This window comes from Aythya fuligula, chromosome Z (assembly GCF_009819795.1).
Source record: "Aythya fuligula isolate bAytFul2 chromosome Z, bAytFul2.pri, whole genome shotgun sequence".
Classification (NCBI taxonomy): Eukaryota; Metazoa; Chordata; class Aves; order Anseriformes; family Anatidae; genus Aythya; species Aythya fuligula.
In genome coordinates this window covers 31,811,155-31,824,084 of record NC_045593.1, presented here as the reverse complement: position 1 = coordinate 31,824,084, position 12,930 = coordinate 31,811,155, and the positions used below count along the sequence as shown (strand labels likewise).

Here is a 12,930-nt window from a genome sequence, read left to right as displayed (position 1 = left end):
CTTGAAGCAGTGTCCTGCCAATAATACTACATTGATAATCTGTGAATGGTGCTCTGTACAGAAGGAACAGATCATTTACAAGCCATATTGTCAGTAATCTATGACGTACACCTCCCAGGACAGGCATTGTTAATATGGAGAGCGATAGTTTCTTATGTCAATAATTTTTTGCTAAAGGAACTTGGAGAGCTATCCATTAAATAGATCCCTAACAGGTTCTTCAACACCAATAAGGCTTATCATGTCAAAAATCTATGGACAAATTATACACTGGATGATTAGGAAAATCATGCTTCTTCAGAGCAGCTATGGGCTGTCCTGTCCATTATCGAATGATTAACGGCTCCCAGAGAGATGACTATTTTCTTTGTAGTCTATTGCATGAAATTTCTTTCAAGAATCTCAGGATTGCTGTTTACTGTTGCAATTACACACACACACACAAAAAAAAAAAAAAGGAATATCTTTTCACATTTCTGCATGTAAATGTATTCTTAAGTATGAAGACTGTAATACTTTCTATAATAAAGAATTAGACAGGGAAATTAATGCAACAGTATTCACCATAAAAATGCTAATATTTGGTATAAATTTTACAATAAATTCTTGTTGTGCTGTAGGCAAATTAATTGGAACAACTGTGTAGGAAATTCCATTTAATAAATAAAAAATGCCATTACATGTTGCATAATGGAGTATAGTTTCCATTAAAATATACAATGCACCTTGAAGAGGAGTCTCAGGGGAGACCTTATTGCTCTCTAAAAATATATGAAAAAAATATATGGGGAGCTGAGGATTGGCCTCTTCTCACAGGTAACTAGTGATAAGAGGTCTCTTCTCACCGGTAACTAGCAGGAATGGCCTCAAGTTGCAGCAGGGGAGGTTTAGGTTAGAAATTAGGAGCCATTTCTTCTCAGAAAGGGTGGTTAGGTATTGGAATGGGTTGGCCTGGAAAGTGGTGGCATCAACATCCCTTGGGGTGTTCAAGGAGGGGTTGGACCTGGTTAAAGGAAAGCTTGGACATGGTTTAATGGATGACATTGTTAGTAGGGTAGTGGTTGGACTAGATGGTCTTGAAGGTCTCTTCCAACCTTAATTGTTCTGTTCTGTTCTGTTCTGTTCTGTTCTGTTCTGTTCTATTCTATTCTATTCTATTCTACTTACCTTACGTGAAACATGTTGTGAGTATGACGTGGTTCTTCTTATGTTGTAGTAAGAAGTAAAAGAAGTAGAAGAAGTAAAAGCCTAGGTGTTTAGTATATCTATATTATTTAAATCATTAAAATAATCTTGAGAATGTAATTGCAATAATTTACAAGCAGTTTTGTGAAGATATGCTAATTTTCTGAAAACTTAGTATATAAGTTTTAAGAACTTTTAAGAACTTTTACCATTTGGCATATAAAGCTCAGATTTCACGTTCTGTATTTATTTATTTTGGCAAAACATACCATCCGGGGTAGAGCAGTGAGACACTGAATTTTAAAACGTGGCCAACTGTAAGTCAACATCAAGCTTCATTCACGTTGGTTTGCCCAATGGACAGTCAAAAATTACCTTTTAAATTCCAGCTTTAGAGAAGCCACTTTATTTCCAGTTACTGCAATGTTCACGCATTTTGAAGCAGAATTAGTGAAAAGCACTGCTATTTTACTTCATGGTCTAGTTTAGGAAGTGGACAAAGGTTTGGTGATCACTGTAAGTCATCTTCCTGTCTTGGCTGTGCATTCCTGTTGTCTCTCTCTTGTGCCAATCCTGGCACTAGTGTATGTGCAGCTGTTCAAGGATTATCTCAGGAAATAGATTTAGCTGAGAACTAATTGTTTTATTTTTCTTTGCTGTTTTTAGTTGGATCAATTCCCTGAATGAGCTAACCACATGGCTGCATGAGCTCTAGTGCTAGCACAAGGGAGATGGTGGGAACATCTGTGGTTGAGGACTGGGACCTTGTCTTTCCTCACTGATGATGTCCCATAAAAGCAACTGTCAGATTTCCAGGCAATGATGGGTACAGACAGTAACAATTCAGTTATTGTCACTTCAGATTAAGTTTGAACTGGTAGCACAGAAGGAAAAAAAGATATTTCATCATCAGGAGTTAAAGGCAAGGATACAATGTGTAGTAGGAAAACATTGACTTCTGTCAATAATAATAAAGTACTTCATTTAATTCCCATTTGAGGAAACAAACATTTTTTGTAGGTGATTTTTGTTGTTGTTGTTGTTTTTGTTTTTTAAATATATATAAATATGCAAAGCCCTTTTTTCTTTACACTTTTTTTTTTTTTTTAATGGAATTTCTTGCATTGCATTGATGAAATTCTAAAATAGACTGACTGTGTACCATGACTATTGTGGCAACTTTGTGATATCATAAAATAAAATATACATGTACAGGTTCCTGATGAACACTCACTTCTCATCCAGCTTGTAGAATTTCTGTTTTGTTTTGTTTTGTTTTGTTTTTTAATGTTTTAATTATTATTTTTTTCCACATCTTACTTCAGGTGCCACTTAGAAAGAATTACTTGTGCCACAGCTCAGATTCATCTTACACATTATATACACCCTCTTCAACCTTTCAGAAGCATTTGTACATTTGCTTCTCTTCCATTCTTGGTCTTGTTGCATCCTCTTCCCTTTGCCAAGAATTTCTGATAAAAATTGCATGCAAGTTTGTTTTTCTCCACACGTTTTCTTCTGCCTTATACCTTCCCAGCCTGTTCCTGCTTTGTCTTCAGACAGACAAAAAACAACCTATCTTCACTACTTTCACCAGAAACAACAAAAAACTGTCTCTGAGAAGGCACATGTCTACATATGATCTCCTCTGCTTCCCCTCTGTCCTCATTTTCCAATGAAATTCCCTAACTTCCTTGTACCCTTTCAGGGAAGGTGAAGAGGCCTTCTTTAGAGATCTAGGTCATGAGAGGAGACAGGATTGATTTCTTCATACAATCCCATACTCAACTCACTTGTCTCCATTTATCTGACAAAGCTTCGCAAAAGCTTTCTTCTCTTCTCTCTGCTCCTCCCTGTCCCTCCCCTTGGAAGCTTTGATGTCATTGATGGGAGTAGCTTCTACTTCTACAAATCTTCAGAAACTGTTTCACAGTGTATCATTCAGGGATCCTCCTACTTAAAAAGGGAATTTGATGAGAACAGCAGACATCTGCCTTTATACTTTTGTGATAATTTTTCTGATACTTTTTCTAATACCTTGAATATCAGACTCATGGGATAACAGAGGCTAAGCCCTAAAGACTATGACTATTATAAGATTTAAATAAGCTTATAATTAACCTGTTGGATAATGTGGTTTTGTAGTTTTAGCATAGTTAGTGCTATATCCTCTTCTCAATAAAGTTCATTTCTATTTAAAAATATTTTTTTCTCTAATACGTCTTTAATTGGTGTTACCTTGCAATGTCCTAGCCTTAACAAAATATTAGTTTACCTTGCTGCCACAGCATATCCTTTATGTCACATATTTCTTTTGTATTCCTTAATTTAAAGACATGGCTGTCAACCTCATCTGATTATTATAAAGCTTTTTTCCAGTTTGGGCAGTTTCAGTGTGATTTTAATGCAATGTAAGTCTCCATATGGACTTGACAGCTGCTAAGTAGAAAGCTTTATTCATAAGAAACTGACCTTTATATCATATCTCCTTCTTAACTTAGGCTTTAGAGTTTAACAATAAAAAATGGTCATGGAGAGTCACACAGAACAGAAACTCTATTCCTTCTCCAAAGCAGATTCCTGGGTCTTGCATAAAATACTTTCATATTTATTATCTGGGATCATTCCTTTATACACTTAAGGAAGTAGATTCAAATTTTCAAATTTATGTATATATACATATTTATTTATTTATTTATATTTTTTATTTTTGGTGGGGGTGGGGGTGTAGTACCCTATGTCTCACAGTTCCTGAAGTTCAGTGACGGTAGCTGCAGCCAGACCATTACCTTTAATGAGCAGAATCTAAACTCAGGTTACACCAACACCACTGTGTGGAGCACAGACTTACAAAACCCAAGAGAGTTAACACGGGCTCTGCAGGATCGCAGACTGCTTTGTCCTAAACGTTGTAAACTGAACATTGTAACAGAAAAATTGCCATGTTGGACTCTTTGTATTATTGTATGATTTAGAGTATATGTGTGTGTGTATGCTGGTTAACAAATATTATGAGAAATTGTATATTATTGTACTGTTTTCTACATCAAGGGATAAATTACAGCCAGTATTTAACACTGAGAATTGTGAAAAATGAAGAAAAATGTATTTTGACTCTGCTCCACACTGCCATGCCATTTAAAGTTTCATTGTAGCTTTTCAGTATCAGTGGGTAGGATTTGTGATGAGAAGACAATGTACTGAATGTGGTAGGTTTATCTTTTTGTAATTTACACTGCAACAGGATAAGCACTGGATACTAAAACACAGTACATTTTATATAAAGGAAGCAAATATAAAGCTTATTAATATAAAACACTTTACAAATCCATGAATAACAAATAACCTGCTGAATGAATCCGTATCAAAGAAACAGCTGCACTTAACTGCCATAACATTGCAGATAATACTGACTCATGCAAATTTCTTCTCATTAAATACATAAAAATAAATAAATAAAACTTATTTTTCTTTACATTATGTTCCTCTTTTCTAATGTTATAAACAACATTTATTGGTATTCTATAACTTTACTTTCATAGGTTGTGCTCCATTTACTGAGAAACTATTAGTGTAGTCAGTGAACAATGAAAAATTGTTTGTCTTCCTATTAATAATGCATATGCTATTCACAAAGGTTATTTGCCAACTATGGTCATGACTGAGCCAGTTGGATATTTAAGACTGAAAATTTCACAGACATAATGCCAGAATCTGAAATGTCAATAGTTAAGATTAATAGTAGAGTAGTACGTCCTTACTTGGTGCTGTGAATGCCTCTTCTGAATAATATAATTTACTTATGCTTATGTAATTAAAAGAATATTCAGATACAAGAATGACAGTGTTAGTTTACTAGGATGCTAGATTTTGGAATGATACCTAATGCTATTTTGAAAAGGAATTCCATGGAGATTGTATAAAAAAACAAATAACTGCAATAAATGTCACTTTTATTTTGCTCAACTGAAAATACGATAGGAAGAGAAAGATGGTCCATTCCTTATACCAAGAAAAATCATTCAAGAATGTAGTATATCGGGTCATTGTAAGCAAATTGGAGTTTTGTGTTTTTGTGTTGTTTTCAGACTACTGCAATATCTTAGGGAGTTTCTGGAGGAAAATGGAGAAATCACTGGAAAAGACCTTTAAGATAGATGCTTCTGGTGACAATTATGGATATTTCTATACATTTTGGTAGCAGTTCTTATAGTCGTGCCATACTGCACAAAACAAGTATCCTTACTTCTTTCACACATACACAAATAAAAATGTTGAGAGTGTTTTAAAATACATTAAAATTTTAAAACAGCACCAGCATTTCCTGAGAGTGGTAAAATGTTTAATGTTAAATTGCTTTATATACTATATCAAAACAGAAAAAGAGGATGTATTAATCAGAGAAATATTTAAACTAAGCTAGGTCTTTCATTCCTCTTCTTCTCCTGGTATTTATTTCCCACCTGAAGAGGAGGGAAATTGTTTTCAGCACATAGGTATTTCTACAGACAAAGGATTTTAATTACATATGGGATATAAACAGATTGCTCTTAAAATGGGAGACAAAAAAATGCAAAACAAGTTTTTAAAAAAAATCCGTTTTCTAAAGCTTTTTATGTAAAAGACTGTCCTTCAAAATGAATAAATTTTCAAATAATGAGTGTTTTTCTACTTAAGTATGCTTTAATAATAAACAAATATACATGCTCTGATCCCACTGGAATCAGGTTTATGCGATCTCATTTGGTTACAGAATTATTAGCTTGATATTGAAGAGGAAATGTCTTGTTCTTGAGAATCTGGCAAAAGCTTTAGCTCTATTTCTATCTGATCTTGAACAGTTGGGTCACTTTTCTTTGAGAGTCAACAAGAAATCACTCATTGTGTATTTCCAACTCAATTTCTAGAACCAAGATGTGACCTCATATTTGAGTTCAAAATAAAACAAAAACAAACAAACAAACAAAAAAGATTTACTCATGAAAAAAAAAAAAAGTAGTGTGTTTGTCCCTCATATCACTTGGGAATGCCAGCTTATACAGTATCATGTGAAAAACTCTGCCTTAGAAGGAAAATGTGATTCAACTGGCAAGTTGCCATAATGGTCTATTAATGTTCATACATTTAGCATTTATGTTTTGCTACTACAGTATATAATTCTCATTCTATTATCAACTTTTCTGCATAATAGAATAATATATTATTATAAATTCATTAGCTACAATATGAAATTCTTAGCACAGTCACTGACATTGGTAAAAGAGGGTCAAAGTGATCATTTTTATGGGTAGTTGACTACTTTCTCCAATTGTGCAGAGTCTATCTGCATTGACATCCTCTTAAATTTGTGTTTTTCATTCTTGTTCTTGCTAGTCTTAGATTTCTCTGTGACACTATGCTTTTTGAAGACCTAATCTGGGCCTCAAGCATAGCACCTGCAGTGCTATGTATCATGTTTTCTTTTCCTTCCAAATCTGTGAAACCTCCACAGTAACTAGCAATGTCCAACCCCCTTCATTTGGTGGTTTAGCATAGTAGAACCATAGTAGAACATTGTTCCATGGCAGCCAGTTTATGCCAGAAAGTTTGGCATTTTGTCATTCTCATTCCTTTCCCAGTACTGCACCAGGATATACTCCTGGGAGACTCACAGTGACAGCAAGCAATATTTGCCTCTAGTTTAAGTAGCCTAAAGGAAATCCTCACTGTAAGCAAGTACAGACATTGGCTGGGGAAGTCGTTTAGAATTCTTTCAAAAACACTTTGTTGTTACCATGGTTCATAGTCAAAGAACTATTCTGTGGATGATACATCATACCCGTACATATTTCTCAAGTATTTTCCAAGTCAGATTTTTTTTTATTTTTTTTTCCCCCAGCAGCCAACCATTTAGAACACAATAGCTGAAAGATTAGTCAAAGCATGGGAGAGTAATAACAGTATTATGGATAACGTTATTTCTTTTGCACAAAGAACCATACTCCACAGTTACATTATGAAGAAATCCAGTTCTTTGTTAATGACAGCTTTATTGAAGACAAGCTTTCAGAATGAATATACTAGAAATCCTATTAAAGTGCCATCCATTAAACCATTAAAGCACTCATTAAAACTGTTAGTACAGACTTGTTATTCATGAGTTATTGGTCTTTCACACTTCTGAAATGTGTCTGCCAATACCACTCTACTCTTTGTTCCAGTGTAGCTATTAAGTCTGAGGAAATATAGATTGACTTTCTTTTGCCAAAACAGAGCTTTATGGGAGGGTAGTTAGGCCACTAAGTGGTTCAGATTGATGGGAAAAGGAGGAAAGATTGAAGTTCAGGCCTGTTTGGCCAGTTTTGATGTTACTTTTTTTTAACTAAGTCTTTATGCAAGACAAAATATTAATCACTGAATTAAACGATCTGGCCATGCATCACACAAAGAGTTCTCATACTAGAAGTATAGTATGCTGCCATGATGAACACATCATCATCTACTTGTACAAATAACTGACAGAAAGCTGTTGATTGATTTTTTTCTTACATATTTCTTATATATTAAGGAATGAAAAGAGGAAGAAGAATACAGAACAGTTTAAGTTAAGATTTAATTATACATGTATACCTCACAAATATATATTCATGGTTAGTGTAGATGTGTTTTATTCATGGTCAATAATTGCTTTTATTTAATAAATTATTTATAGTATAATGCTTTTAAAATACTGTGAGCATCTTTAATTTATTTTGAAATTATAGTGGTTACATTCTATATTGTTACTAGAACTCTGAGCTAAATGCATACCACTTTCTACAATACTGAAAATACTAGCAAACATTCTGCACAAGTTTTCATATTCACCTCTATTCACTCAAAAAGGAAAAAAGGAAAATTCTTTCTGAGAAGAATCACTATATAAATATGATAGCTTTGTAAAAGTCTCAATACAGTGCTTAAGATATGTTAAGCATAGTCACACAAGTTGGTAAGATCATGAACCCAAATATTGTTTGTTTGTTTATTTTTCTAAATAAACTTTTAGGTGAAAAAAAAAATGAGGAAATGAGAAGAAATCAGATTCACTGAGAGTTAAAATAATAATAATAATAATAATAATAATAATAATAATAATAATAATAATAATAATAATAATAATAATAATAATTCATTTTAAATTGTTAGTAACACCAGTAATAACTGCTAGTAATAGCAGTACAATTCAAGTGAATCCTATCAAAACCACAAGTAAATTTTGTTTGGTACCCATCATGCTCCCAAACTGTTAGTTTCTTCATTGTTCCTCTAAAAAGTCTAATTTTTTCCATCCAGTTCCTCTTGATGGAGAAGCTGCCTCACACTCTGCTCAGGTGAGGCAGTACATGAAAACGAAGTGAGAATCTGAACCATCACAAGCTTTTCAGTCAATCTCAGTCAAGTTACAAAGGAGAGCTCATCCAGGTCCAGCTCCAGAGTACTGTAATAGAACAAAACAAAATTCAGGAAAATTAACTAGTGAAATGTTATAAAAGTTAATTGAGTCTAGGGTTTTAGTAGATATGATAAGATACTGAGCCTATGTTTCCTAAACAGAAATGCTCAGCTATTCTAAGATCTACATCAGGAACCCAAGGAAAATGATTTTTTTTTTTAGAATAATCTCAAGGAAGAAGCAAAGTAATATCCTGAAGATTAGTAAAATAAATTTTAAGATACATAAAGATGCATAAGAATTGAGCAGTTTTGTGGATAGACAAGTATTAATTATTAATCTAAGGAATAAATACTAGCAGATCACATAAATTAATTTACCCCATGTCCATTGTCTCATTACCTACTGTAACAGATTACAGGTCATATTTTTAATTTATGTTAATATAAAATATACTTGGAGCTGTTGTAACAGAACCTGGGACAACTCAGTGTAAGTGATATAAAATCACAGAATCGCAAAAGTAATGGCTTGACCATGTAGTAGTAGTATGGAGGTTCTGACCTGTGCTTGTTTGCTGGCCTGCTGGTGGAAAGTGACCCACCAGGTCTCTTCTCCATTGGTCTCTTCACCATCTAGGCAAATCTTCTTGTATTTTCTGTAAAAAGTTCCTTTTTACAATTTAGAGCAAATCATCAGAGGGAACTGCCAATTGTTGCCAGGAGTAAGCAAAAGACATGAGCTGTAAAAATGAGCTGTGTATATATGTTGCTAAAACACATCTAAGGACTTTACTATTACAGAAAGGGAAAGTAAAATAATGTGTTATTCATCATTACTTCTCAGTGTTGTGTGGCCTTTCATACAGACAGTACCAGAGTGGGCATAAGCAGGTACCACCTGCCATTTACTCTGTATGTATATGTCAGCCATGGTGCAAACAATAGACCTGGAGTTCTCTTACAAATGAAGCATGAAGGACAAATTTCAGTACATTAACTGCATTTTGGAGCATGAAAGAAGCAGGAAATAAACAGTGATTCTAGGACCATTGAGTGTGTAAATCATTAAAATTTCCTAAATTTATCTACATTTCTCACTTATCGGTGAGTCAAGGAAACAAAAATCAACAGTCATTATATTTTCCCTGTTTCCCTGAGCAACATTAGTATCATGTGTTGGTCTGGCACCAAAATTTAATAAATAAATAAATAAATAAATAGACAGAAACAACATTATTTTTCTTCTGGAAAACTTCATCAAGAACATTTGGAGTTTATTTAGTAAACGGAACACTGAATTGTTTGAACACATGGACTTAGTAATAGAGCAAGAAAAAAAAGAATATCTATCCCCCTTCTTCCCAGTGTTTTTAAGATTTCTGACTTTCTTTTTTTTTTCTTTCCCCCATTCTCTGTTATGTAAGTATGCATTTGCAAAACTGAATGGAATGAAAAGAAAAAATGAGGGATAGCATACCCTTGCCTTTCTGAAGAGAAGGCAATTACCTCAAATTTGAAAAAGTTGTTTGGAAATTCAGATACATAAAAACTGAATGCTTGATTTAGTTTAAAATACTATATAATATGTTGAAAAGCATCCCAAAGTCAGTTTTCTCTCAAATGCAAAATATTTGCATAGTAAATATGTTTTGCATAGGAGCATATGTTTTGTAACCTTTATAAATGTATGTAGTGCTCAGCTAAAATTTTCAATTTTCTTTTCTTCTCTTTCTCTTTTGAAGTCTATTGATCCTGGTCAGCAGTTTACATGGGAACACTCTAACCTGGAAGTAAACAAACCAAAGAATAGATATGCGAATGTAATTGCATATGACCATTCTCGTGTCCTACTCTCTGCAATAGAAGGTAAGGAGACCTTTAAAATTAAATTAAATAAATTCTAAAATCCGTTGTAATACTAGCTCCTGATATCTTTGCATAGGAATATAAAGTGTTAATTAAATTGCTTCCGGTAAGTTCCTGTAATGACAGTTCTTTTCTGATTTTCATTCTCAGTAATTCATTATGAAATTGCACTGAAATTGACACAGGGTCACATCTAGCACCAAATGTGTCAGGTCTCTGCATGTACGACAAGGTATTACTTAAAGTAAATTGTCATTGCTGTTTACTTACAATAGTTCTGGAGAACAAATACAGCAACCACTATGCATGAATTAAAGTCTAGCAATAACATTATTGACATATCTGGTTATTGAGTTATGGTTGCCAAATCCTTAATCTAGGAAAAAATCTGTTCAATTTTGTGTTCTTGGGTAAAATTTGGATAACCCTTAATAAAAGCTTCTCTCTTTTTTTTTTTTTTTTTTTTTTCTGTTTAATTTACTATCTGAATACTGAACGAAATACACACACACAGACATTATTGAAACCTCAGTATTTTGCTACCAAAAGATTGGCAGAGGGGTATGATGACAGTTTTTTATTATATCTTTTTCTGACACAAAGGTCTCCAAAAAACTGAAAGTTTAAGAGTTTTGACGTAAGCATCTAAAATGAAGAGCCTTGGTTATTGTGTCTGTTTTACCAGGTGCTAAAGCAACAGGAATCACTGGATTTCACTCAGGATTTCTTCTCTTGCCAGTTCTGCCTTATTATTAAGCTGCTTCCCAGGTTGAAGTGGATTTTCAGTTTATTCCATAGTGTTGACAGACGGGTATTAATGATGGCCAGAAGTTTATATATTTAAGTGAAATGAGTAAAATAAAAATAAAAATAAAATTTCCTTTATTGTCTGTGACAAAGCTTTCATATGATATATAAGATCTAGGGAACTGTATTCAGAGTCATAATTATGTTAATCCTAACATGCTACTAGTTAAACTGTAGGGTATTTTGATTTAAAGTTATAAACAATTTCTTACATTTTGCTGACCTGAAGACATTGGATACAGGAGGGAAAATATTATAGGTGCCATCAATTTTATTAACAGCAGTTTGGTGAAAAAAAAAAAAAAAAAAAGGCACTCATACTGATTGAGGTTTAGATATTTCCTTTATTTACTGCAGCTGCATGTTGCGGGCTTTAATTATACAGATAAGAGCTTTTCAAATGTATTAGAAAATTAAATGATTGCCTTGAAGAATTTGTGTCTGATAATCTGCTTACATTTTTTCCCACTTCTGAAGCTCATACAGTTGCACTGCCTTTTTTTTTTTTTTTTAATGTCAGTTAGCATATTTTGCTTCTTCTGCATTGCTTTGTATAGCTGTATAGAGCTCTGCTGCCTCCTGATAGAACTATGTCTCAACACAGAGGCCAGTGTGCCTTGATTAGCATTATATTTTATGCAATTAAAGAAAAATATGTCTTTCTGTGTCACTGGTACACAAACAAACAAATAACAAATAAAAACACCTAGATATACAGTATGGAAAACTCAGCATTTGGACAGCCATTCTTCATTGTTATGTAAAGATCTTTGGAACAAAATGTGTAATTCAGAAATAAGTATGTTCATTGAAGACTCAAGATTGCCACAGGATTTTGATTGGACAAAGAGGTGTGTAACAGACAAGAAAGTCTAATTGCAAATAAATGTATTTGTTAGTTTATAAGCAAGTCAGACATCTGTGCTTAGAAAGTTCTGCCATGTTCTCCTTCATGTAAGTGACTCATTAAATTTGGCTCCCTGAAAGAAAACAAACCTATTCTGAGAATAAGAAGAAAAACAAAGAGGCAAAACAGAAACCACTGATCAAAGTAATCAAAGGTATCAAATTATGCAGTATATTGGACTACTTTTTAAAAATAATAAGTAGTAAAAACATTTTTAATTTTAAAATCTTAAAAACATTTAAAATCTTTAAAAACATTTTTAATTTAAAATCTTAACTTTACCTGTAGGAAGGGGCTGAATATATTTATAATGAGCAGAGACAACAAACATTTAAAGTGTAATGTTTGCTTATTTTTATAAGAAAGCGATACCATGATGACATTAACATTTCTAACACTCTAATACTTTAATACAGTGACCTTAAACAAAGAAATACATTATAGCCTTCCACCCATTGATAATACCAAGTTGTTAAAGGTTGTCTATGTCCTGAAACACAAGTATTAGTAACTCTTTCAAAGTGTTTATTTTGGTACCTTTTATAATTCGTTACGCATGGAAATGTTCCATCCTTTTTTTTGTCCCTATCCTCTTGGCCTCTGTAATTGCCTGTAGCAAGGAGTTCCACCACATACTAGCTCACTTTGCAAGACACATTGCAAACTCACCACGTTTAATTTTTATTTCATTAGGAATCCCTTTGGAAGTAAAACTCACATTAGTTGTGGTAATTTGAATTTCCACCTGA

The 12,930-nt window shown here is 33.3% G+C and overlaps 1 protein-coding gene across 43 annotated transcripts in view; it reads left to right on the top strand.

The window, feature by feature from the left end:
- Positions 1 to 12,930, top strand: part of PTPRD (protein tyrosine phosphatase receptor type D) — a 408,570-nt gene that overhangs the window by 329,540 nt on the left and 66,100 nt on the right. For all 43 annotated transcript variants that reach the window (XM_032206666.1, XM_032206669.1, XM_032206656.1 and 40 more), the window contains one exon: positions 10,344 to 10,467. In XM_032206666.1, coding sequence (XP_032062557.1) covers positions 10,344 to 10,467 — 124 coding nt within the window. The remainder of the gene's footprint in view (positions 1 to 10,343; positions 10,468 to 12,930) is intronic.